This window comes from Ceratotherium simum, chromosome 4 (assembly GCF_057802395.1).
Source record: "Ceratotherium simum simum isolate JZ-2026a chromosome 4, ASM5780239v1, whole genome shotgun sequence".
Lineage (NCBI taxonomy): Eukaryota > Metazoa > Chordata > Mammalia > Perissodactyla > Rhinocerotidae > Ceratotherium > Ceratotherium simum.
Window position 1 is genome coordinate 53,873,206 of NC_141903.1, and position 27,087 is coordinate 53,900,292.

The 27,087-nt window shown below is 33.9% G+C and overlaps 1 protein-coding gene across 1 annotated transcript in view; it reads left to right on the forward strand.

Annotated features, from left to right (window-relative positions):
- Nucleotides 1-27,087, forward strand: part of DTWD2 (DTW motif tRNA-uridine aminocarboxypropyltransferase 2) — a 92,812-nt gene that overhangs the window by 11,287 nt on the left and 54,438 nt on the right. The window contains exons 2-4 of the mRNA XM_004420284.3: nt 10,657-10,747; nt 14,737-14,831; nt 17,068-17,260. Of these exons, the coding sequence (XP_004420341.1) occupies nt 10,657-10,747; nt 14,737-14,831; nt 17,068-17,260 (379 nt within the window). The remainder of the gene's footprint in view (nt 1-10,656; nt 10,748-14,736; nt 14,832-17,067; nt 17,261-27,087) is intronic.

Genomic DNA, 27,087 nt, shown 5'->3' on the forward strand with positions numbered 1-27,087 from the left:
CTTCTGACTTCTGACTTGGTCTGTTTTCCTCACATACTATTAGCTTCCTGTGAGTTGGCCTTTTCATATTTCTTCTTCTTTCTTTAACCACATATCCTTAATTACCTGTAGCCATTTTATACTAGAGAATTTTATGAATGTTTTGGCTCTGATCTTTTGCTTGGTCATCTCTTTCAGACTCTTGGGTTTATTTATCACCAAATGTTTTAATTCCAGTGCTAGGCCTTCTGGGACCTAGGGCAGCTGGGTAGAATCATGTGTTAAAACTTTTCATTGAACATTAAATGCTTATATGGAATCAACAAAATGTATTGATTAATGGCGTATGTTTTGGAATTAGACAGAACTGGATTCTAGCCCCACCTCTGTTTTCTTTTGAGAAAGTTACTTTACTTTACTAAGCCTTGGTTTCTTCATCTGTAAATTAGGACATTAATACTACCTCTCTTGGACAGGTTTTGTGAGAATTAAATGAAGATAAAATATTTAACATAGTGCCTGTAACATAGAGGTGTGCAATAAATGTTAAATTCTTCCTCTTTACCTTTTCCTCATGCTCTTCTCCTTTCTTTTTCTTCTTCTCTCCTCCTCTCCCTTATCCTTTCCCTTTCCCCTCTTTTTCCTCTCTCCTCCCTCTTTATTTTCCTCCTCCATGAAATATCATTATTATTATTTATGAAATTGGTCTGTTTTGCTGTTAGTCAACTTCTTCCCTGTTAGGGTAGTTTTTCTAGATTCAGAGGTTAAGGGCAAGTAAGTAATTTTGCATGTGTTGATGCTGCAGGTCACCATAAATAAATTGCCTCAGGATGGAGATTTTGTCATCCTGGGGCTTTCAAAAGTACTCACTTTCCAGCTGCAAATAAATGTTACATTGATGAAAAACACTTTTTCTAGGGGCATCAAAATCAGTGGCTTATTCATAGCTTTATTGTATTCTTTTATTAGTAAAGCAACACTAACTTAAACCTTATTATATTTTCTCTCTCTTATATCAAAGAAAATTCTCAATCTCTTTTGCTTTTTTTTTTTTTTGTGCGTGTGAGGAAGATTAGCCCTGAGCTAACACTGCAATGCCAACCCTCCTCTTTTTGCTGAGGAAGATCGGCTTTGGGCTAACATCCGTGCCCGTCTTCCTCCACTTGATATGGGATGCCGCCACAGCATGGCTTGACAAGTGGTGCATTGGTGCGCGCCAGGGATCCGAACCTGCGAACCCCGGAAGGGATCTGAACCTGCCACAGTGGAGTGCACGCACTTAACCACTGAGCCACTGGGCCAGCCCCTCTTTTGCTTTTTTTGAAGAAAAGGACATTTATATAAAATTAGGAGGAATACTTCCTTAATAAATAAGCTATACAAAATCTGTGTTTTAAAGTATAGACAGTTTTTAGGTATGGGAAAGGAGAGGAAAGAATAAGCAAAATGAACTTTCATAGTAAAATGGTCCCTTCATTCTATGCTGTTCTTTGTAAAATAGTTCTACTGAGGGATAGCTGGTCCTTGGCATCACTTGATTGTGACTCCTTGCTTGTCAGGATGGATATTCATTCTGTTCCCTTTAGTTGGCCAGTGGATAAGGAGCATAGAATTCTGCTACACACAGAACATACAGGCTTGTTTTGATAAATCATGTGGATATTCTTTATTTATTCCATCATTATGTATTCAGTATTCAGTATCCAATAAAAACACAGTTTGGGTCATAGAAAAATGATTAAGAAATTGTTTCCTTGAGTTTTATAGTGAATTTAGTGTGAGAGAAAATATGTTTAAGTAACTAATATTTAAGACAAATTGTGACAGTATAAAATAAGAGTTTGCAGAGGAAAGAGTGATTAACTGAATTTGCTATTAAGAAAGATGTTTGCTATTTTTTTATATTTGTTTACATTTCTATAGAAGAGGAGAAAGTAAATAATAGGATAACTGAATATAGATGATTACTTTATGGTAAGATTCTCAGTCTTAGTTGCCTTGTCACCTTGTCATTGTGGTTTTAGTAGGGACTTTATATAGCTGCTGAATATAGTCATCTTTCTGGACACAAGGCTTTTGTTTTCCAGGCATGTGGCTCCTCTGAGGCTTCTTTAATTATAATAACACTTAACTAAAAATTTTCTTAATTACAGATCCTATGGTAGGTAATTACAGATCCTATGGTAGGAACAAGCTTATCTCTAGGCCAGTGATCTTTAAATTATTTTGACTACATATCACAGTTGGTTGAAAAATATAGGAGGTAATTCTAATAGGTATATATATTTATCTATGATTATATGTATTTATTATGTACTAGTGTATGATGTGCCTCATAAAACAGACACAAAAATAGGTATTAAAAAGGAAGGAAAAATGGTAAAATAAACTATTTAAAAATGTCTTGCTAATTTTGATGGAGTCATACTATCAGTATCCGTTATTTTGAGGCATAGTATCTACTTACGGTGAGGTTCATTGTTAATGATAGTAAAGTGTGCATCCACAATTCAAATAATTTTTGTAATTTCTGCTTTTTTAAGTTATTGTCATTTCTAATTAGCTTTCTAAACTCTGATGAAGAGTTTGAACTAGGATTAAGAAAGAAACAGCTCTGCCATATGCTTGTTCATTTGTGATTGTGCAATTAGAATTTCTTCAATATAGATTCTCTGTGGGTGTATATCATTTCTTTGTGGGTGCCATTATTAACATTCCATGTTATGGAACTCCTTTTCTATCAGGATATTACATATCCTGACACATCATCTGATATACCAACCCAAGGAGGGAGTGTTATTCTATATACTAAATATTAGTAATGCTTAATTATAAATAGAAGTGATAATATTTTCTTTTTGCACATCATTGGGTCATTTTACTTAACCCACTTTGGAGACCACTGCTCAAGGCATGCCCTCTGGGGCACAGGTCTCTGAAAGTCTCATCTAAAGATATTTATTCTCTTTTTAAAGTTACTTCCTCTCCTATAACAGTGATTTTTTTCCCCCTAAGCCTGTCCTGCCTCTACTCCTGAAGGCAGTTATTTATAAAACAATAGTGATAAAAACAATTTTGGGGCGTATGAGAATATCATTGTTACTTATACTTGAAGCAATCAGACATGGTAGATGTTACCTATTTTTGTTCTCTTTATGAGATAAAAATTTGTAATACTATATTAATAACGGAAATCTGTTTGTTCTTTCATTGGTTATATTGAATATAGTTTCAGAAATTTGAAAACTAGAGTTTATTTTACAGGTTATTTAAGTTTCTTTAAAATGACAGTAGAGGGCACTCTGGTATTTAGTTTTGCAAAGCCTGTTTTAAAATTAGAAAGTTGTTGGCATTTTTATGTGTAATGCAGTATATCTATTCAACTAAGCTGTTGAAGAGCTATGAAACTCTGTTCTTTACTTTTTCATTCTCTTGGGACTGTAAAAATTTTGTTGAGTATTGGGAAATTTGAGGTGCACTGTTTTTCTGGGTTCTGTATTTGCTTTTGTTGAATGGGTAAAAAAATCCTTTAAAGATACATTCTTGTAAGTCTATTCACTAATCTTTCAAGTTTGCCTATATGAGATTTTCTTGATTAAAATCAGTACTATGAGAAAAATAACTTACAGTGAATATTATGTAAGAAATTTAATTAAACTTTTGAAAAATGTTATTTGTAGGTTCTAGCATCTTTAGTTATATGTCAGGTATAATTTTATTTGGCTACAGGCTGTCGGAGATATCATGCCTAGAGTGACAGATTACCCTTGTATTACAGCATTCACTTCGGAAGCCAGTCAATCTTAGTCTGACAGGAAGCCTACATATTTATACATACATCTTTAATGAGAAAAGAAGAAAAAACTTATTTCATGAAGTTCCCTCAGGGAAATTATTTGAAAATTCCATTTATAGTTTAAGAATATAATTAACATTAATTGGGTTGTATAGATTTTAAAGAAGATAAACCCCAATGATGGAAAACAGTATTTATTATGCATTTGCAATGCATTGTAAACATGTAAGAGAGAAAAATCTCAGCTCTTACTTTGGTCATTCTGTTATAAATTAGCTGAAAAATAATAGTCACAAATGATTACATTTTTATAATGTTTGCCTGTGATTCAGTAGTTATTCCCCAGAACTTTCTTGGTGCCTTATTACCAGTTTTATGAAGGAAGAAATTAAAAATCTGTGATGTGCTCAAGGTGACATAGCAAGGCAATGACATTGTCAGTGACATATCTTAATAGTTATTCCCCAAACCTATACGTAATTGACCAGTTGCTATTTATTCAGATATTAATTTTTCTTTCTCAGATCTATGTAAATTTTAGAAGTAGTTTGATTTTTATTTTGAAGTGGATGTTCATTATTTATAGATAATCAGTTTTGATGTGTAGTTATATGTATTTTTTTTCTGTCAATCATAATAGTTCATAGGAAGCAAAGAACTTTTAAAAGATCTAAAACAAATAAGCTCCATGAGAGCAGGAATCTTTGTTTGTTTTATTGTCCCAAGTACCTAATATCTGGCACATAGTTAGACATTCAAATATTTAAATAAAGATTTGTTGAATGTATAAATTCTTTAATCCATTATCGATTTGAAATATTTAAGTCTTCAAGAGTTAAGTTTGGATTGTAGGGAGATTTTTTGTTCTTTGGAAAAAGATTTTATTTTTATTTTTTAAATTCAATTTATTGAAACTTAAAGAACAAAAACAGGTCACCCATTTCTCCCACTCCCCGCCCCATGCCTCTAGCAACCACCAATCTGTTCTCTGTATCTGTCAGCTGAGTTTTTTTTTTCTTTAAGAGAGCTCATATGGTATTTGTTTTTCTCTGTCTGACTTATTTCACTTAGCATAATGCCCTCGAGGTCCATCCATGTTGTTGCAGATGGCAAAATTTCATTCTTTTTTATGACTAATATTTTATTGAATATATATATACCACAATTTCTTTATCCATTTGTCCTGTGGTGGACACTTAAGTTGTTTCTGTATCTTGTCTATTGTAAAAGATGCTGAAATAAACATGGAGGTGCATATATCTTTTTGAATTAGTGTTTTTATTTTCTTCAGATAAATACCCAGAAGTGGAATTGCTGGATCATATGGTAGTTCTATTTTTAATTTTTTGAAGAAACTCTATACTGTTTTCCATAGTGGCTGCACCAATTTACATTCCCACCAAACAGTGCACAAGGGTTCCCTTTTCTCCAAATCCTCACCAACACTTGTTATTTCTACTCTTTTTGATAATAGCCATTCTAACAGATGTGAAGTGATATCTTTTTGTCCTTTTGATTTGTGTTTCCCTGACGATTAATGATGTAGAGCATCTTTTCATATACCTGTTGGCCATCTGTATGTCGTCTTTGGCAAGATGTCTATTCAGATCTTCTGCTCACTTTTAAATCGGATTGTTTGCTTTTTGCTATTGAGTTGTATGAGTTCTTTATATATTTTGGATATTAGCCACACATCAGACATATGATTTGCAAATATTTTTCCCATTCAGCAGGTTGCCTTTTCATTTTGTTGATGGTTTCCTTTGCTGTGCAGAAACTTTTTAGTTTGATGTAGTCACACTTGTTTATTTTTGTTTTTGGTGTCAGATTAAAAAAAAATCACCGCCAAGGCTGATGTCAAGGAGCTTACCACCTGTGTTTTCTTCTAGGAGTTTTATGGTATCAGGTCTTATGTTCAAGTCTTTAATCCATTTTGAGTTAATTTTGTGTTAATTTTGTGTATGGTGTAAGATAGTGGTCCAGTTTCATTCTTTGGCATGTGGCTGTCCACTTTTCCCAAAACCATTTATTGAAGAGACTGTCCTTTCCCCGTTGTACGTTCTTGGCTCCTTTGTTGTAAATTAATTGAGCATATGTGTGTGGGTTTAATTCTGGACCCTCTAATCTGGTCCATTCACCTATGTGTCTGTTTTTATGCCAATACCATACTGTTTTAATTACTATAGCTTTGTAATATAGTTTGAAATTGGGGACCATGATGCCTCTAGAGCTTTGTTCTTTTTTCTCAAGATTGCTTTGGCTATTCAGAATCTTTTATGGTTCCATACAAATTTTAGGATTTTTTGTTCTATTTCTGTGAAAAATGCCATTGGAATTTTGATAGGGGTTACATTGAATTTGTAGATTACTTTGGGTAGTATGGACATTTTAACAATAATATTTCTACCATTCCATGAGGATAGAATATCTTTCTGTTTATTTGTATCTTCAGTTTCTTTCCTTAATGTTTGGAGTTTTCAATATACAGGTCTTTCACCTCCTTGGTTAAATTTATTCCTAGGCATTTTATTTTATTGGAAAAGGATTTTAGAATGAAGAGAGCAGTTACTCTGCACTTATCCATTAGTTTGGTGAGAGATGGTTTAACATTTGTATAGCTAGTCACCAACACAATACGTGCAGACCATTGTGGAGGAGGAAAGTATGAGAAAAATTGCTGTTAAAGTAACAAATAAGCGCAAATTCATATTGTAAAGTAACTTGTTAAATAGGGAATGCAAAATATTTTAAAGAACTATAGTTTTATTAGTTGAAGTAATTGTAATTAGATTAGGTTAATAAAAGGGACGTGCATTAAAGTAAATAGGGAATGATGTTTTATGGGCATGTCAAAGCATAAGCCAAAACAATTAGTTTTAGCTTAAATCACAGTTACAGTATTTACACATAGTGCTTAGCTGATTTTTTTTTTTTTTAGTAAATATTTTCTTCAGTAAATATTTTTGCCTCTTATGTGTGATTGCTTACCAAAATGATCACAAATTATAGCAAAGGGAGATCTGAGACTCTGAATTTCACCTGTAATAGAAACTAATTGCTTAAGTACTAGAGAAGAAGTGGAGGAGAGATTAATATTTGATATGTAAGAAAATGAAGGGATAGGATAAGAAATTGTGTAGCAGGAGAAAGGCATCCCAAGGTGGAGGTAAGAGGGAATGCAAAGGTATTCCTTCATGTATTCAACAGTATTTATTGGTAGCTTACTATGCTTGGTGCTGGGATATAAAAGTGAAAAAAGTAGACCAAGTCCTTGCCCTTATGTAGCTTACATTGTAGAGAAGGTAACCCACTTTCAGATAACATAATATCAAATAGTGATAAAATGCCTCTCTCTTACTAATTAGGTTGAACATTCTTTTTCCATTGCATTTTTACATTTTTTAAAATAACAACTTTATTAAGATATGACTCACATACCATGACATCCATCCTTTTAAATGTTCTCAGAGATTTTTATTATAGTATTTTATTGTATATTCTCAGAGATTTTTATTATATTAGCCAAGTTGTGCAAACATCATCACTGTCACGGTGGTTTTAGCAGGGTTCTCTTTGAATGTCTCTTCTTTTCCAGATCTTTCTCTTAAGCTGCCTTCTTCTTTTGGTATTACATCCTGCCCATTAGACTGCACTAATTACCAGCTGATTGTTCTATCATTTCGATACAGCGCCATAGGGGATAAATTGCTCAGCAGCTTGATCTAGTTAAATTCGGGCTGGGGTAGCTTTTGAGGCCACTCTTTGAGGTTTGTTCTGACTGCAGGTGTGCTCTTCTTAGCTGTGTCTTTCCCTGGTTCTTTCTAATGAACCAGCTGGCCTGTGATTTAGTTTATTGCTCTTAATTAAGAGGAAGTATTCTTTTTGAAAGCACCCTTAGTCTTGAACTTCCTCACACTCTGTTTGAAATAAAGCAGTTACTTTGGAGAGAGCTTCAGAGCTCTCTTTTTGTATAGACTACCTCTCCTTCTGGGCAAACTCTCTGAGCCACTGTTCTGGGCTCAGGGCTGGGCAGTGGTCTCTGGCTTGCTGCTTCTGGTGTGGAATTTCTATCCTATGAGCAAACTGAGGTGAGGGCAGTTGGGGCTCCAGCATTCTCAGCCTCCTGCACTGTGGTAGACCTCCTGTTTTATAATTGGAGGCTGGGTGGAGGAAGGGAGCCTCTGCGCTCTTGGCCACACTCATCAGGAATTTAGCCTCTTCAACTTGGAGTTGGAGAGGATGAGAAATGCTGATGGCCTACCTTTCTTTCTGACATATGGTACACCTTGATTAGGAGCTGAGAGGGAGCTCTCTTCTCTTAGACACACCTAGCTGGAGTGGAGCTTCTGTCAACCTGAGCTGGAGCAAGGTAGGAAGTGGGTTATGGTTCAAATGCCACAAAGTGTCGCAATACCAAGTTTTAGTAGATTTTCTTGAATAATGTTTCTTCTTTCAAATATGCGCTTAGGACATTTTTCAGTGACTTTAACTGGTTGCTTTTTAAAGTAGTTTTGTTAGCTTCGCTTGTTTCACTGGGCAGTGGGTCTGTGAAGCAACTTTCCCTGTCATCCTGGAAGTGGAACTCTCCAAACTACTTAATTCTACATCTTCTTAAAGTTCCAAGGTGTGTTCCCAGTAAGGAAATTACCATCCCAAGTAATTGAGGTTTTTTTTTTTTTTTTGTGAGGAAGATTAGCCCTGAGCTAACATCTGTTGCCAATTCTCCTCTTTTTGCTGAGGAAGATTGGCCCTGGGCTAACATCTGTGCCCATCTTCCTCTACTTTATATGGGATGCCGCCACAGCATGTCTTCATAAGCAGTGCGTCTGTGCGCATCCGGGATCCGAACCTTCGAACCCCAGGCCACCGCAGCGGAGCGCACACACTTAACTGCTGCGCCACCGGGCCAGCCCGAGGTTTGTTTTTTTCCTAACGAACAGAGATTTTGGTCAGATGTGAAACCCAGAGCTGCCAATGTCCACAGCAGTTCTTTGCACTATCCAAAGTGTCATACTAAGGACTTTTATAATCACTGTATATGTCGTGAGCTGAAGATGTTATTTTCAGGGTTTATTTTACCTAGTTTTTTGCTGCCCACAGAAATCTGCAGCTTCCACCCAGCTTGTTTACTTGATTAGATTTTGCAGTTACTTGGCTCATTAATACCTGGATGTTTCCTGCATAGGACGATTGATTTTTTTTTTTAATTCTTTCATATTCTCAGAATCATATAATTTGCGGATATTTAAGTTGATATCCAATTAAATTCTGAATTTTTTAAATGGCTTGATCTGATCTTAAATTACGTTTTATAAAAGAATTTAACTGACATCTGATTGTGCATTTCAGTCATACAGAGTTTCATATAAAAAAATCAGAAACTTAAAATTTTAGAGTTTGAATGTACCTTAACCTCTTCATCCTTTTACTGAATGAGGAATCCTTTCTAATTGTAGCCGTTGATCTGTTTGTCAGTGTACCTAGTTTCATCAATCACTGTCTGCTCCTCTCTGTGTTTACTTGTGTTTACCCTTCTTGTGACCACTGAAAGACTCTCTCCATCCCTATAAATCTGCTCACATTCCTGAGAGAGAATCCAGTGTAGGGCAGAGTAATCATACTGAATCATTTCAGACATCACTGGAAAGCAAATATATTGTTTTCCTTGGTTAATTGTCCACTCGAGGTTCGGTGGTGGAGAGGGGAGGTGGGGTCAAGTTGTACAATACGTTTCTACCTCTTCCTAAGACATCATCTAAATAATTTCTTCAGTAGGAGCATAGATTTGACAGTTTCTTGTAGAATGAGGTGGTAGATACAATTGAACCAATTTACTCACATTCTATGGTTTGTTAATATAAGCATTTCTTACCTCAGGCTATACCTCTATATAAGTAAAATTAAGGAAGGATTTGATAGTAGTCTGTTTTGTAGTACAGTGAATGTATACATTCACTTGTATACTATTGTAATGACGTGTAACATCTGCCTGTAGTAGTGATTTGTTGTGAAAATTTACTCCCATGATATACTCTGTCTGGCTTCATGATGAATTTGATTTTAGAAACACACATATCAAATAATGGATTTAATGGTAAAATATTTGTGTATATTCCTACAATACCTTTGGAAGGACACACAAGAAACTAGTCATTGGTTGCCGCTAGGAAAGAGAATGCCCTAGGCTGGAGGACTGAGATGGGAAGTATACCCTTTTATTCCATCTGAATTTTATAATGAGTGTGTTACCAAAACAATAGTAAAGCACTAAAAAGTAAGTAAAACAAAAACAGCAAAGTAAATGATAACAAAAGGGAAAATAAATGGATAAGGCAGACAATCTGTGGATATAATTTTAGCCAAATATAATTTGGTGGTCCCTGTTTGGGTTTCTTCTCCCAACTAGTAAGCTCTCCATGTTGATTGATGGCTAAGTTTGATTAGAACTCTCTTCTAGGTGGTAATTATATTCTAATATTTTACCATCGTATTGTTCCCTCCACCTTCAGATGATTTAGAAGAGTTGCCAGATTTCTCTTTGACATGAGATCTGTTCTTTATTTAGAATGCTAGTTAGTAGAAGGGTTACTTCATGAATAAAAGACCATGGTGGTGACTTATGAGTATTCTTCCACAGGAGATAAGATGATTTTTTTGAGGCACTTTGATCTATATTGATGGTAAAGAATTTACTTGAATCGTTTTCCAAATTCTCATATCTAAAGTCTGATTGATTAAGTTCATTCTTAGTGTTTCGTTTTAAAAGAATGCAGCTTTAGCAAATCTCTTTATATAATGAGGTGGGATTATGTTCAAGTTTTACGTTGTTATATCGTTGTTTTTAAACATTTACAGGTTTCCTTCTTCTTTCTGCCCTTTAGCCGGCCTCAGAAAGTATGTTTGTGTCCATTTCTACCAGTGCATCCTCTGCACATCTCTACCCACTTGTACATAATTCAGCATCCAGCAGAGGTGAGTAAGATTTTGTAAAACACACAATTTCAATTAAAATATTAGTACACGGGAGGAAACACACAGATGAACATACTCATCCCTCCCAGCTCTTTAGCATTTCTGAAAATAAATTGATGATAAATGCTTTTCTCTTTGGGAGAAAATAGTTTCTTTTACATATTATATGCTTGTATAGTATCATATGCTTTAGAGACAGATAAAAACTATATTATTTCATAAAACAGTGTTATTTCATAAAAACTGTGTTATTGAATAGTATAGAAATTTAGAACTCCAACAGTTTTGTATGAAGAAAAAAATGAGATTTTTTGAGTGAAAAGCTAAGAAAATCATTACTTTTAAAATTTGGTCATAGCTTATATTCCTTGATGTCTTGATGTCTTTTCTTGTTAAAGTAGAAGTAATTCTCAGCATTTTAGTGTTACAAAATGAATATATAAAATAAATTTTTTATTTCCTTAAATGAACAGAATATGTATATTTTATAGTATATATATTATAAAGACCTTTAATTAATACTTTCCTACATGGGTGAGAATTATGCATTTGCTGGTGTGTATGTGTTTGTAACTCTTGATTAACTGCAGTAATGAAGAGAGGAGGGAAGGAGGTCTTAGAAAACCACAAATTATAATCAATACAAAACTAGTTGATGCATGGTCCAGAATGGGTTTAATGTAAACTGAAGTTAAAACTCTTCTAACATTTATGAACTCAGGACATCATAGATCAAATCAGGCTTTTGAAAAAGGAAAAATTTTTTTCTTAAATTTCTGAAGCCTATATGACTTGAAGACTTTAGCAAAGACATAAAAAATATTAATCTGTCTTTTCTTTTTCCAAATGATGAAACACTTAGTCTTTTATTGCAAATTGTTAAATATTCCATTTGTTGGGTAACATTTTTTTCGTGTTAACAAGCAACATGCTCTTGTCAGGATTGTGACAGTTTGGTTACTAGCATTATTTTACTTCATTTAAACTTACAACACTGTGCAGCTCAAATTTACATAAAATGATAGTTTACTAGTCATAACCGTTTTGGCTGAAACTTGACTTTTTATGGCGAATGCTGTTTTCATGGTGCCTTTTCATTATTGTGTGGTTCCAGACATAAGATGGCTTTTAAAATGTAGGTGTTTTTATTGATTTGTGACAGTTTTAATGTTTTCAAATTTATTTATTTATTCCTTCATTCATTCATTCATTCTTTCCTTCCTTCTTTCCATGGTTAATTCACAATTTAGGTGATCCGTCTATAGTTGCATATAGATTTTTTGTATATAATTGTAGATAGATCAGTGTATAATTGTGTGCTACAGATATATTTTATGTATATATAAGTAGGTCTATGTTGTTTTTCCTTATCACCCAAGAAACTTTCCAATCTTAATCTAACTCAGTAATACTGGGCTGCCTTGTGCTTAATCTCAGCACACTGTTTTCAATAAAAGAATATGCCAATTTGATGGCTCTCCCTAAAAAGTGATTGAAAGCCATTTGGATAGGCTCTAGGAGGGGGCTTTAATGAAGTGGATGATATGGAGGTGATATGATGGAGCATTTCAAAGAGTAGGTATATGTATGTAGAAAATTATTTAAGGATAAAAACAAAGCACTTATCTCAAAAATAACAAAAAGCTTTACAAGGAAAAAATGTTATGTTAAACTGCTTGGCCTTTTGTGAACAATGTATATGTAGCCATAATGATGTAAACACAGTTTATTGATTTAACTAAAAATATTAGAAGACATGAGGGTAAGGAGTAATGTAAGAAAGCTAAATCCTCATTTATTAGGACAGGCTGTAGTTATAAAGTGCTATAGTTAGGAGTGAGGTCTCAGGAGCCAGATTGCTTGAGTTTAAGTCCTTAATAGCTCTGTAAATTCTGTAACCCTGGGCAAGTTAATTAACCTCTCTGTGCTTCAGTTTCGTCATCAGTAAAATGAATGTGATAAAAGATATACTTCTTTACTGGGTTATTGTAAACAGCAAATGAATCAATCTGTATATATAATGCACTTAAAATTATGTACATTAAAGTTAGCTGTTATGATAATGATAATAAATGGTAGTTTGTAGATAGTATCTAAAATTGATAAATTAAGAAATAGCAAGACACATATATAGAAATATGGAGATAACTGCTAGAAGAAATGGCTAAAAGAGTTAAACTGGTTGCCTCTGGAAGTGGTACTAGAGAGTGTATCTGGGAACATTATAAATATTTTGGCACTATTTAGTTTGACATATGTAAATGTGTTACTTTGGTAAAAGTTTCAAAAGTGATTTAAGTATGTGTCAAAGTCTCATAGTGGTGGTAAGGAGGGAAGAAAACAGTATGAAACACTGGAAAATGTCCTAAAACTCCCCTCTCGTCTTTCTCCTCCTAGTCTCATTCATCATATTAGTTGTTCCAAATTACTGTTTTCAGGCTCCCTAAGAGCTCCAGCCTGCTACATGTTCTTTTTTATTAAGTTAAAGTCCCAGCAAATTCTGATTCTTCTGTTTCCTTTTCCAGCTTTTTATTAGGTAGATCAATTACTGTCAGCATCTTTAAATTCACCTTTTACATATTATTTTAATCAACACTTCAGAGACCCAGGGGTGAAAGAGATAAACACAAAAATGTCCCTAAAGGGTGTATATATGTGGGTGTGTGTGTTTGTGGTTGCTGAATATCGTCACTGCAATACCTTTTGTTTCTGTTACAAGTATAATGTAAGTATAAATTTATTTTTAATTACTTTAGTAAATTTATATGTAACATTACTGTTTTGTGTATTAATTTTCTAAGTAACTTTGATATTCCTAAAGGAAAGTGAGTAATGATTGATATTCCTTAAGTACACTGTGATTCTTTTGTGGATACAAAAATAGTCACATTATTCAATGTGAGGATATATATAGTCGGGATTATATCAATTGATTAAAGATAACATTGGGCTGTGTGTAGGTAAACAGATTAGAGAGGGGCTCTGTCACTTATGTGATCAAGCATGACGTTCCCAGTTGGGCCAGTTGAGAAGAGCCAGACAGTGACTCTGCCCTATAGACCAAAATAACCAGGAAAAGTGTGCAACTAAGGCAGAGTAGCTAATCACCTGGCTCTACTTGGATTAAGGTAGAATTCTTGTGACAACAAGAAAAGTAGTTTTTAGTGTTGGAAACTATGATGTTGAAAAAACCACTGATGGTAGTTAATAGAATTTACAGAAATGGTCAGATTTCTCCGCTCTAAAGTTATTATTTTTTTCCCTTTCCATACTCTTTATTCTTTGGAAGGAAGGCCATAAATCCAGCCGACACTCAAGTGGGAAGGAGAGATTAAGCTCTACCTCCTGGAATGGAGCATATTTACAGCTATTACTTGAAATTCTTCAAAAAGGAAGATTTGTCTTTTTGCTCCCATTTGTTTATTTATTCAATCATTTGTTTATATCAGTAGGGACTCTATATTTATTTTATACTTTGGGTTATAATCCAAATACTGTGTTATTTATTTTATTGCTCAAATTGTTCCAGTTTGGCCATTGAGATTGGCTTCTGTGTCCCTTTGATAGGCACCATTGTTTTGTTTTTTTGAGAACTTCTTTGCTTTCTGGGCATAAAGATCTAGGCAGTTATCTTCAAGTTGACATACTACAAAATGTAATTACTGTTGAAATAAGAAGTTTTTCAGAATAAATGATTTGATTTAGTTAAGCACAAATTTACATTTTTCATAATCGTAACCATTATTTAGATTAATGTTATCTTATTTGATCAGTAAACCTCTAAACACACAAATAGAATTAAAATGTACACTTGTATTATATTTAATACTGATAAATCAGGGAAACTATAGCTCTTTTTATTAAACTGTGGTCTGTGTTAAAAGATTTGTGAAAATTATATATATTATTAATCAAATATTCATCATAAAACTTTTAAAAGTGCATTTGTCTAAGTAAAATGTACTTTTTAATTAATTTTTTAATTAAAGGAAAACAAAGTGTTGCGGACAGTTCCTCTACTAGCAGCATGCCTCCCCCAGGACAAGTGTAAAGTCAAGATTGGTCGTCGCTTCAGTGAAGAAAGGTAAATTAACTTTTAGGGCAATTTAAAGTAATTCTTTTCTACAAAGATCTTTAAAAATGGTTTCCTTCAACTTATTCATTAGACCCAGAACATGGTACATTGGGAGTGGTCAAAAAATTTAAGTTCTGCCTTTTCCCTCAAAATAATACAAGACAAAGCAAAACATAAACAAAAATACCCCCAAAAAACACAGACTGAAATGGAATAACCAAGGGATTGATAGCATTATCTAAATTTCATAGTACTGTATGTTGAGCCTAAAGGCATGTATATTTACTGTTTATTTCATTTTTGTTGAAAGTGGTTTCAAGATGGTAGCATACTTTTATTAGATTTAGTTCAATTTTATTTTCTTTTTTTACAATTCTATATGATATGCATTTATATAAATAAACACATATCCATCCATTTCTAGTCCATTAAAGCTTTCCTAAGGTGCCGTGACTAGAACTGTATTTAGTATTCTAGTTATAGGCATATCATATTTTTTTGAAGGATAGAATGCCTTCTCCTGTCATATTTAAAATATTCTTTCTGATGAGGCCCAATATTTTTATGTGCAGCAGCCCATTAGTTGATATCTTCACCCTCAGTTTTATAATGTCCTTGGATCTTATTTCACACTGTATTACAGAACCCATTATCATAAATATAAATTATATACTACACGTATATTTAAATTTTTCTACAAGTCTTTTCTTACCTTTGAAGCACATTTGTTGCTTTTCTGCCCGTTCACAAAGCCTTCGCAAATTACTTTGATCCTACCTACACAGTTAAATATATTTTTAGATGCAACATTTAATTTCTCATGAAAATATGGAGATTTCTTTTTCAGTTCACTTATAAAAATGCTAAGTAAGAAGAGTATTAGCAACAAGCCCAGGGAATTGAGCAGACTTTTTCATTCCTTAATAGTTTAGCCTTCTTTATTATTTAGCTTCATATTATAAAAATAACTTCATGTTAGAACTTTATAAAATCATTTTTTTCCCTTCTCTGACACTATTGTTTAGGCACAGTCTTCTCATATAGAATTTTCTGTTGCAGATTTGGCATTACCTTGCCCCCAGAGGTGAGATTTGTTCTGGCCTTGGTGCTGCTGTTGTGATTTTTGCCAGTTTGTTGGGAATGGAAGTGAGATCCAGGGCTCTTCACATGGGGAGGAGCCACATCGTTATTTACATTGTGATACTTCTTTCACACAGAAGCTCTTTATACTGATAGTTTCTCTGTAATTCTTGGGTGGATGTAGCTATATAGGTAGAATTGGGTTCCACCTAATCTGCCAACTTGGATCTAGGTTATTTTATTTCAAAAGTGGTGAGCATCTATGGTGGTAGAAATGGAAACTATCTGGGTCATCCCTGACATTTGGCTATCTAACTCCTCCACAAATATGCTTTGGATGAGAAACTTGACACTTTTCCAAATAGCCCATTGCATTTTGAGCCCATTATATCAAGTAGTTCGGTTTTTTCTATGTTGCCTAGTATAGTGCTTACTCAGTAAGTTATTATTCACTGATGGATTTTAAACTAAAGCTGATTAAGACTGTTGATTTAATATTAATCTGGTAATTGAATGATTAAGTTAGGCTTTTGTTAGATTATGTGAAGTAATCATGGGGGAATAAGTAAGAGATATATTGCTTTTGGTATCCTTTGTAAATGGAATTTAAAAATACTTATTTTCAATTTTTTGCCTCTAGTATATAAGAAAATAATCAACCCTGTATCCAGTGACTTTTTAAATTCATTCATTAGTTGTAGAAATTGTTTTGTAGATTCCCTAGAACTTTATATGTAAATATCGTCTGTAAATAGGATCATTTATACTTCTTCCTTTCCGATCTTTATGTCTTCTGTTTCTTTTTCTTGCCTTATTGCAGTAACTGGGACCTTCAGTACAATGTATGTTAGGAGTGGTGAAAGCCAGCATCTTTACCTTGATCTCAATCTCAAGGGATAGTTTTAAATATGATATTGGTGTACATTTTTGTAGATGCCATTTATCAGTTTAAAAAAGATGCTGTTTATTGTCTTTAATTGATTCTTTAACTTGTCTCCTTCCCCCTCAAGATTGTTTTGTTGCTTGCAGACAGAGGCTGTCGCATTCATTATTATATCTCCAGTGCCAAAATGCTTTGATATGTATTTTTGATTGAAGTCCAATAAGAGTAATAAAAGGTGTTTTTTCCCCACAATCTAATAAAGTTTTTTCTTTAATCTTGTAGAGATCCTGAACTTTCAACTGTTTGTCGGAAGTCTGGTACATTAATATTATATCCAGGGGCTGAAGCTGCTAATTTGGAAGAATTTATATTAGATTCTCCTATTTATCCTTCCACGATCATCATCATTGATGGTACATGGAGCCAGGCTAAGGACATTTTCTATAAGAATTCCTTATTCCGATTGCCCACTCAGGTAAACTAGTATTTTAACATAGAATAAATACAAATGTATAATTATGTATGTTAGATATGTTTTCTGTGAGGGAATATGCATACGTTTTTATATATGAATTTGATAGTATTTATACATGTGAATGTATGTACATAGGTATGTATATGCTTGTGTGTGTTTGATAGGTATGTAGAAAATTTCATATTTGTCCTTTCTCAGTTCCTTCCACCAAACTTCACCATAGTTTAGACATTTAGCTATATTAAGAATCTCAGACTTTTTTTTTTTTTAAATAATTTTATTTATTTATTTATTTATTTCCCCCAAAGCTCCAGTAGATAGTTGTATGTCATAGTTGCACATCCTTCTAGTTGCTGTATGTGGGACGTGGCCTCAGCATGGCCGGAAAAGCGGTACGTCGGTGCGCGCCCGGGATCTGAACCCAGGCCGCCCAGCAGCAGAGCGCACGCACTTAACCACTAAGCCACAGGGCCGGCCCAGAATCTCAGACATTTAATCAGAGAAGTTTAAGGATTAGTTATTTCCGTGTGTATTAATATTTTTTGTTAAGAAGTGTTATGTTTAAATACTTTTATTTGGTAACTAAATTACCTTGTTTATATTAGGAATGACTGAATTTTTATGAAATACTTTTTTGTCATTCATTATTATAATCATATGGCTTATTTTTCAATTTATTGATTAATTCATTACATGGAATGAACTCTGGTCATATTATATTATCCCTTTGATATATTGCTGAAACATATTTTTTTTAATGGCATTGAATTATAATTTATATATTTTTTGTACTTTTATGATCACGTTTGGGTACTAAGATATTGTTAACTTCACCAAATAAATAGAAGAGATTTAAATATTTTTCTGTGGGCTGGAATAGTTTAAATAATATTGGAATTCCTTGCTTCTTAAAAATTAGATGGAACTCATTGGTGAAACTACCTGGTCCTGGTCTCTTTAAAAGTGGTAACTTTTAAATCTTTCTTTCAAACTCTTGTATGAATTATTCAAACTTTCTACTTCTATTTGGTTCAGTTTTTAATAGCTTTTATATTTTCTAGGGAATTATCTTTCTTGTGAGTTAACAAATTGGTTGCCATATATCTATATATATTCTTGTATACTTACTTTGATTTCTTCTGAATGTGTCCTTTCTCCTTTCTAATCATACACACACAAACTACACACACATACACACACACACACATTTTTTCTCCAAGAACAGACTCAAGAGGTTTCTCTATTTTATTGAACTTTTAAAAGTATTAGCCTTTAGATTGTTGTAATGGCTCTTATACTTCATATTTCATTAATTTGAGCTTTTATCTTGATCAATTTCTTTTACCTTTTTCAGCTTATTTTTTCTGATTTTGTAAGATTTGTACTACTAGTACTACATTCCCACCAGTAGTTTATGAGAGATCCTGTTTCTTCACATCCTTGACAGCACTTTGTATGGGCGTCTTTTTAATTTTAGCCATTCTGTTAGTTGTGTAGGGAAATCTTGTGTGGCTTTAATTTGAATTTACCTAATGGTTAATGATGCCGAGCATCTTTTTTTTTTTTTTTGCGGAGGAAGATTAGCTCTGAGCTAGCATCTTTGCCAGTCTTCCTCCACTTTATATGTGGGTCGCCACCACAACATGGCTGACAAATGGTATAGGTCCATGCCCACGATCTGAACCTGCGAATCTGTGCTGCTGAAGCGGCGTGTACCAAACCCAAGCACTACACCATGGGGCTGGCCCCTGAGCATCTTGTCATGTGCTCGTTTGCCATCCATATATCTTCTTTAGTAAAGTATACATTTAAATCTTTTGCCTGTTTTTGAATTGGCTTCTTTATTTCTTTTTAATGAGTCTGTGAGTTCTTGGTATATTCTGGTTACAAGTCCTTTATCACGTATGTGATTTGCAAATATTTTCTCCTAGTCTGGGGCTTTTCTTTTTATCCTCTTAGCAGTCTCTTTGGAAGTGCAGAATTTCTTAATTTTGATGAAATCCAATTAATCCATTTTTTAAATTAATATACATGATTTTTTATTATTATGCAATTTTTGTTGTACATTATTGTTTGTCACTCACCATATAAATGTATCCCTTCACCCAATATACATGACTTTTAAGGTAAAGAATCTACCAAATAAGTCAAGTTATTTTACCTTTATGCATGAAGGATGGAAAGGGATAAAGTTTCAAAGTTTCTGTGGTTAACAAAGGTATGTTAAAAGTATTTATGTCTTCAGAAATAGAAACGAGAGTTAAAATATCTTAGCAGGGCAATCACTTATCAAGCAAGACAACCAATTAAAAAGCAGATTTTTAGATACAGGTTAGAGTCACTGGACATCCTGAGATGCTTTGAATCCAAATGACTTGAGAGACTCCTTTGTTACAAATAAACATTTGTAAGGACGGTTTTATCGTGGAAAATAGAACAGGATGATTATAGTTGTAACTTAACACACAGCCTCTATATTAGACTTATAGTGTTCTTGTGAAAGCTTTCAGTTCTGTATGTTATCAGGACAGGCCCTCTGACTCAGAATGTTCTGCCCTCTGCAGCTCTAGGAGAAACAGCCTGAGCATCTCTTCTTATCTTTTTTGAAATTTCTTTCACTAGCAATTGCTAATTAGGAGGGCCTGTGTTCTCAAAGATAAACCAGAAATTCCATTAGTTACTAGCTCCTTGGAGAAAACAGTAAGGCTGAGAAACTTAAATATTTACAATGTGATATAGAAAAGGGAAGTTTTATTTGAACAAATCAAATGGGTAATGAATGTTTTGTTTTTAAAACATATACTGGGCCGGCCCTGTGGCTTGGTGGTTAAGTGCACGCGCTGCAATGCTGGTGGCCCGGGTTCGGATCCCGGGTGCGCATCGAGGCACCACTTCTCCGTCCATCCTGAGGCCGAGTCCCACATACAGCAACTAGAAGGATGTGCAGCTATGACATACAACTATCTACTGGGGCTTTGGGGGGAAAAAATTAAATAAATAAAATCTTTAAAACATATACTTATATAAATATGTATATACATAAATACATAACACATACACATTTATATACACTCAAATATATGTAAACATACACAAATATGTATATAATGTAGTTGTTAACAAAGCTTGCTTCATCTTTTGAGATTTAAATAAAATTGTCCACATTCCTTATCAAATATGCTGTGGAAGTCTCTGCAAAAATGTTATAGTCACCTCTTGCTCTGAGTTCCTACTCTGCTGTACTCTTGTCTCCCATGGGTGTTCTCTTTTCTTTGCTTCATGTCTCTCCAGATGTGTCTCCCCTTTCCTACAGTGTACCCCACGTCACTCACACAGAGGATTCGTGTGTGTGTATAGTAGACTGTAATCAGTGTTTGGGTAGATGAAGTTGTGGGGCAGGGGGAAGGTTGTAACAAGATGAACTATTTAAAATTGAACGTTTAATAGCTCTGTTCTTTCACCACATACTCTCCTTCTCTCTCTCTCTCTGCATGTCTGTTTCTTCTTTTATCCCTTAGTTTCTTCGCTTTTGCCTCTCAACTTGCCACTATTTCCAAATTCAGGAGTGATTTGGTACGTCTTTGATTCACTGTCTTTTTATATACCTCATTTTGTCTAAGGAATTTTCCTAAACACAGGCAGAAACCTTAATCTCAGCTGGTTAAAAAACAAACAAAAAAGGTCTTATTCCTGCTACAAAAATGTGTGTTAAAAAAGTGGTGCCACATTTATACATAGGACTCTGGAACTTGCTTTTTTTGTACTTGACATTATATCATGAATCTTTTTCTATGTCGGTAGAGTATACAAGTATGATAATTCATTTAACCATTCCTTTTACTAGACATTTAGGGTATTGCTATATTTTAGTGAACATCTTTGAACACATTAGCTTTTTGAACATATGAGAATTTTTATTAGATTCCTAGAAGTGAATTTTGGGCCAGAAAGTGTGTACATTTTATGTCTTAAAAGATACTGCCAAATTAGTCTCCGCTAACAGTCTGTGAAAGTATCTGTGGTCCCATACTCTCAACAGCCTGGATATTATATTATCATCTTTATTTTTGCTAATGTGATGGTATAAAGTAGTATCTGATTATTGTTTCAACTGTGTTTTTAATTGAATCGCCTGTTTTTGCTGTAACCCTAAATCTAATATAGACACTAATGATATGCATTAAAAGATATTGGTTATAATCTCGAATAAGGAGATACAGAGATTTCGATCCTCTATTCTTTGTGACATAATTTCATACTAAATGTATGTACAATTATTTAATAGAAATAGGAAATAGAATTTTAAGGCAAAATGTTATTACCCCTAATTCTTCTATTTTATTGATTGAATTTCAAATATGTGTTAATAGATAAGATTATGGTGATGATAGAGATGGTAGAGGTTCTATTATTTCTTTATTTTGGTACATCATAACTTTTTTTACATTTCTGGGGAATTCAATTTTATTTTATTTTATTTTATTTTTTTTAAAGATTTTATTTATTCATTTTTTTTCCCCCCAAAGCCCCAGTAGATAGTTGTATGTCATAGGTTCACATCCTTCTAGTTGCTGTACGTGGGTCTCGGCCTCACGTTGGACGGAGAAGTGGTGCCTTGGGGCGTGCCCGGGATCCGAACCCGGGCCGCCAGCATCAGAGCGCACGCACTTAACCGCTAAGCCACGGAGCCGGCCCCAAATTTATTTTTAATGGGATTTCATCTTCATTTTACATAATGTTTACAATACTCAACTTTTAAAGAAGTATGTAGGTGTGGTAAGAATCTGCTTTAGATAGATAGCTAGAGATTTGGAGGTCCTAACCCTCTCCTTGAAAATTCTGATAGGCTTCAGGGGACCAGGTGGTACTTGTATTCTCAAAGTGTTTTGAATCCAGCCAAAGTATTACTGAATTTTTACTGTGTGGGATTGGAATCCTTAACTCCTTAACACTGATTAGTATTCCTACTAGGTTATAGTTTATAACTAAGGTTTTAAGAAAGTTAAAGCAAAACAAACAGAACTATGTGAAGGAGGCTATTTCTTCTTAGTTATTATGTTATACAATGTCCATTTCTCTCTCATAATTTTTGTTCTTATCTTTTTAAAAGAGGAAATATTATTGACATTCTTGGTTACTTATGAAAACACATTGATAATCCTTACCATTTGTGTAGCAATTTATAGTTTTCAAAGCTATTTAAAATTTGTCTTATTTGTTTCCCAGAAAAACCTTTTAGGCAATATTGTTGTCAGTACGTTAGAGGAATATTGACTTAAATTTGTGTCACTCCTAGGACAGTAAACATTAATAACCAAGTTTTTGGTGGAAAAGTAGAGATTTAGAATGTGTTGTTTTCCCTATAATTAATAGTATTGAAGATACTTTTAATGACAATTAAAAACAAAGATTGATTAGTAATAAAATCTTGTTTTGATTGTGATATGATATAATGTGTAAGCACACCCAAAAGATATAATGTCAAATGTTTAGAAAGATCTTACAGTAATAAAAAAATCTATTTATATCGCATAAAAGGATATCAACTTTTTAATGATTTATAAACTTAGAGCATGTGGTCCTTTGATATCATTAACAACTTTGCATGCAGTCCAAATCTCAAGATCCATATGGTAGTCATTTGTGTTACATGGTAGAAGACGTCTTAAAAACCATTATAAACTTATGAGGTCTAGTAGGTATTAAGTTTACTGTGAATAATGTTGATTACCATATAAAGTAACAGGCATACTTTTTTCCAAATGGTTGCTTGCAGACATGATTGTGATTGAAAAAAATGTAGTTCTTGTTTTTTCCCTCTGCATTGATCAGCAACATTTTAAATATATATGTTCTCTAAGTGTTGAGATCTCTAAGTGTTGAGATAATTATGTTGAAGAAAAATTATGTTAAGTGTTTGGATGTAACTATAAATTTAATTGTAAATATTCAGTCTCCGCCTGAAAATGTAATTCTGTGGTTTATAGAAATCTGGGTACTCTTACTAGTTTTTGATATATTATTTGATCTATTTTTAGGTATAAATGAATTATAGTTGTCATATATTCTTGTGCTTTATAATTTTAGCTATCTATTCCAACACATGTACCTACTTATATTTTATTCATCCTATAAATATTTATTGAGTTCCTATCATGTTTTAAATACTATTCCATACAAAGTACATATTTTTTTTCTTTTTGCCTTTGAACATTTGATAACTGATATTTCAAGTAGCACATTTGCAGTTCTCTACTATTACAGTACTTCATCAAGTTAAATACATTTTCATAAATTATTTTGTTTCTCAGAGGATCACTAGGTACAGTGATATATATTGATATAGCATAAGGTGAGGAAGGTATTATGTGATCATATAGACACATTATTAGAATATGTTGAATGGTAAATTGTCCAAAACATAAAAACAATAGAAAAGAGTTAAGTATGAATCATTAAGAAGAATTTAAGATTATGGTGAACCATCTGATTTAATTTTGGGTTTAACTTGGATTAAAAATAAATATTCCGGGCCAGCCCCGTGGCTTAGCGGTTAAGTGCACGCGCTCTGCTACTGGCGGCCCGAGTTCGGATCCCGGGCGCACACCGACGCACCGCTTCTCTGGCCATGCTGAGGCCGCGTCCCACATACAGCAACCAGAAGGATGTGCAACTATGACATACAACTATCTACTGGGGCTTTGGGGAAGAAAAAAAAAAAAGGAGGAGGATTGGCAATAGATGTTAGCTCAGAGCTGGTCTTCCTCAGCAAAAAGAGGAGGATTAGCACAGATGTTAGCTCAGGGCTGATCTCCCTTACCAAAAAAAAAAAAAAAAAAAAATATTCCGGGGGCCGGCCCAGTGGCACAAGCGGTTAAGTGCGCGTGCTCTGCTGCGGCAGCCCGGGGTTCGCCAGTTTGGATCCCAGGTGCGCACCGACGCACCGCTTGTCAAGTCATGCTGTGGTGATGTCCCATATAAAGTGGAGGAGGATGGGCATGGATGTTAGCCCAGGGCCAATCTTCCTCAGCAAAAAAGAGGAGGATTGGCAGATGTTAGCTCAGGGCTGATCTTCGTCACAAAAATAAATAAATAAATAAATAAATAAATAAATAAATAAATCTCTTAAAAAAATACCATATATATATTGACAGGTTTCAGACACAGCCTGCAGCCCATTGTAATACTTAACTGGATACAGTCTGTCTCTTTCCTTTAAATTCACATGATATACCCCAATGTATTGTATACCAATATATAGCATTTTCTTCAACTACATGAAAGGTGTGATTTAGGCAAGATAGTGAGCATTAGAGAAAGAATTATCAGAGGCATACTGGTCTCTGTGTTTTAATTTGATCCTTAGTAAAAATCAAATTGTTAAAAACTGAACTCTGCAGGAGTTTGAAACTATTTAGTGTCTGGTTTTCCCCAAATTTTGTTGTTTTAATGCTGCTTCATTATTTTCATTATTTTATTGACAATGTTAGATTGTCAGGCATACTTACGGTGTGATGTTTGTACTTATATCCATTTGGAATCCTCTCCCTTTTTTTCATTGTTTTGAATTTTGCAATTTAAAGGGAGATCAGGGCCGACCCTGTGGCTTAGTGGTTAAGTGCGTGCGCTCTGCTGCTGGCGGCCCGGGTTCGGATCCCGGGCGCGCACTGACACACCGCTTCTCCGGCCATGCTGAGGCCGTGTCCCACATACAGCAGCTGCAAGAGTGTGCAGCTGTGACATACAGCTGTCTACTGGGGATTTGGGGGGAAAAAATAAATAAATAAAATCTTTAAAGGGAGATCAGAGGTTATTCATTATATTGTAGCTACCAAAAAATACAGGCAAAATATCTTAGATAAAATATATAAACTGATTGGTACTAGGAGTTTTAACAATTTTTATTATAATTATAAATTTAATTATATTTACATATTATATTTTCTAATATAGTTAAATCCTGAGAGAATATAAAATATATGTGAATACATAAATACTTGGATAGTGATAATGATTTTGAGACCCTCTTCTAGTAAGTACAGCAGGAAATAAACTATTGAGTAGTTTTTCCATCACTGAGTTTTGTTTAATCTATTAACTTTGTTACCCAGTCATCTTAAAACAAATACTTTATCTTTTTTATCTGTCAGGATTATGACTATATGTAATTTCTGGATGGATAAAAGTTTTTCTTTTCTGCAAACTAAACTATCTTTTATTTAGTTCGTTGCCACAATTTTGCCTTCATTATCTTCATAGTAATACCATGTCTGCTAAACTTACATAAAGTTTTATAGTGTTATTTTGTTTACTGTTATTGATTTAGAGATGTTCATATGACAATAAGTAACTTCTCTTATATTTGCATTTAGTATAAGTGGAAACATTTGAAAAATTATTAGGCTAACAAGTACAAGAGTGTTCATATTAACACTATTTCTAATAGCCCCAATTCTCATCAACAGTAGAATGGATAAATTGTGATATATTCAATGGAATGTTCTACAACAATAAAAATGAAACTGCAAGTAGCAACATGAATGATAAACATAATGTTGATGAAAGAAGCCAGACATAAGAGAGAACGTCTGTATGATTCATTTATATAAAGCTTACAACTGGCAAAACTGAGGTTTTAGAGGTCAGGATAAAGGTCAGTTTCTTTTGTGAGGGTGAGAGGTTTGTGGATTCTGGTTGTATTGTTTCTTGACCTGGGTACTAGTTACATGAGTTTGTTCGCTTTGTGAAGATTAATAGAGCTTTACACTTGTGATTTGGGCCAACTATATATATATTATAGATATATATAATATATATGTTAAAGTTCAAGAAGAAGTTGATATAGACAGTTGATTCCTGTTATTTGTGATAGTTGGGTTCTATCAAGTTGCTGTAAACACTGAATTAGCAAGTACTGAACCATTGCCCCTAGGGGAAATATAGGGTTAGTTTCCTGTGAGCCTCTGATCACGACAATTTTGTCAGTCAATCAGTATATAACTTTGTTTTATGTGTGTTTCTGTTTACATCTTAGATAATATAGATTCATTAACTGAACTCAACAGCCAACAGCACTATATAACTCATGCCTGAATGAAGCTTATCTAGGGCACGTATTTTCTTCATAAGGTACATCATAGCCTTCTTGTGCTTAGGAATACTAGACAGCACTTCAGCACTATGCTGGGGGCTATTTTAAACAGTGAAATCACCTACAAAAAGCACAAAAATGCACAAAATGTGGCGCTAAATACACGGAGAAAAGAACACTTGTTTACAGTATGAGAGCTGAAACAAGAAGGCAGAGCATCACTGAGTTTTACCTCAGCTGGGAATGTATGCTTTGGGCAAATCAGATTTTTTACTCTTCTGTGTGTGAGCATGTTTTCAAATGACCATGAAACCTAGAGTACTGATCTAGGAGTTAAAAATTAAGTTTAGCCAGTAGGTGAATTCACAAATACGGAATCTGCAAATAACGAGGATTAACTGTATATACTTTTTCCTACTAGTACTCGAGTAAATATTTCTAGATCAAGTATGCAGGGGAGCTAAGGATAATTCCCCCCCCCCCCCAACTAAATGTTTGTAATGACAATTTTTGTGATTAAAATTAGAGTAATTCTAGAGTACCAATTTTGTAAATTTTTTTTTTGCGCCCGATTACAGACTATCATAATAAGCATATATATATTTTTTTTTTTGGTGAGGAAGATTGGCCCTGAGCTAATGTCTGTTGCCAGTCTTCCTCTTTTTGCTTGAAGAATATTGTTCCTGAGCTAACATCTTTGCCGGTCTTCCTCTATTTTTTGTATGTGGGATGCTGC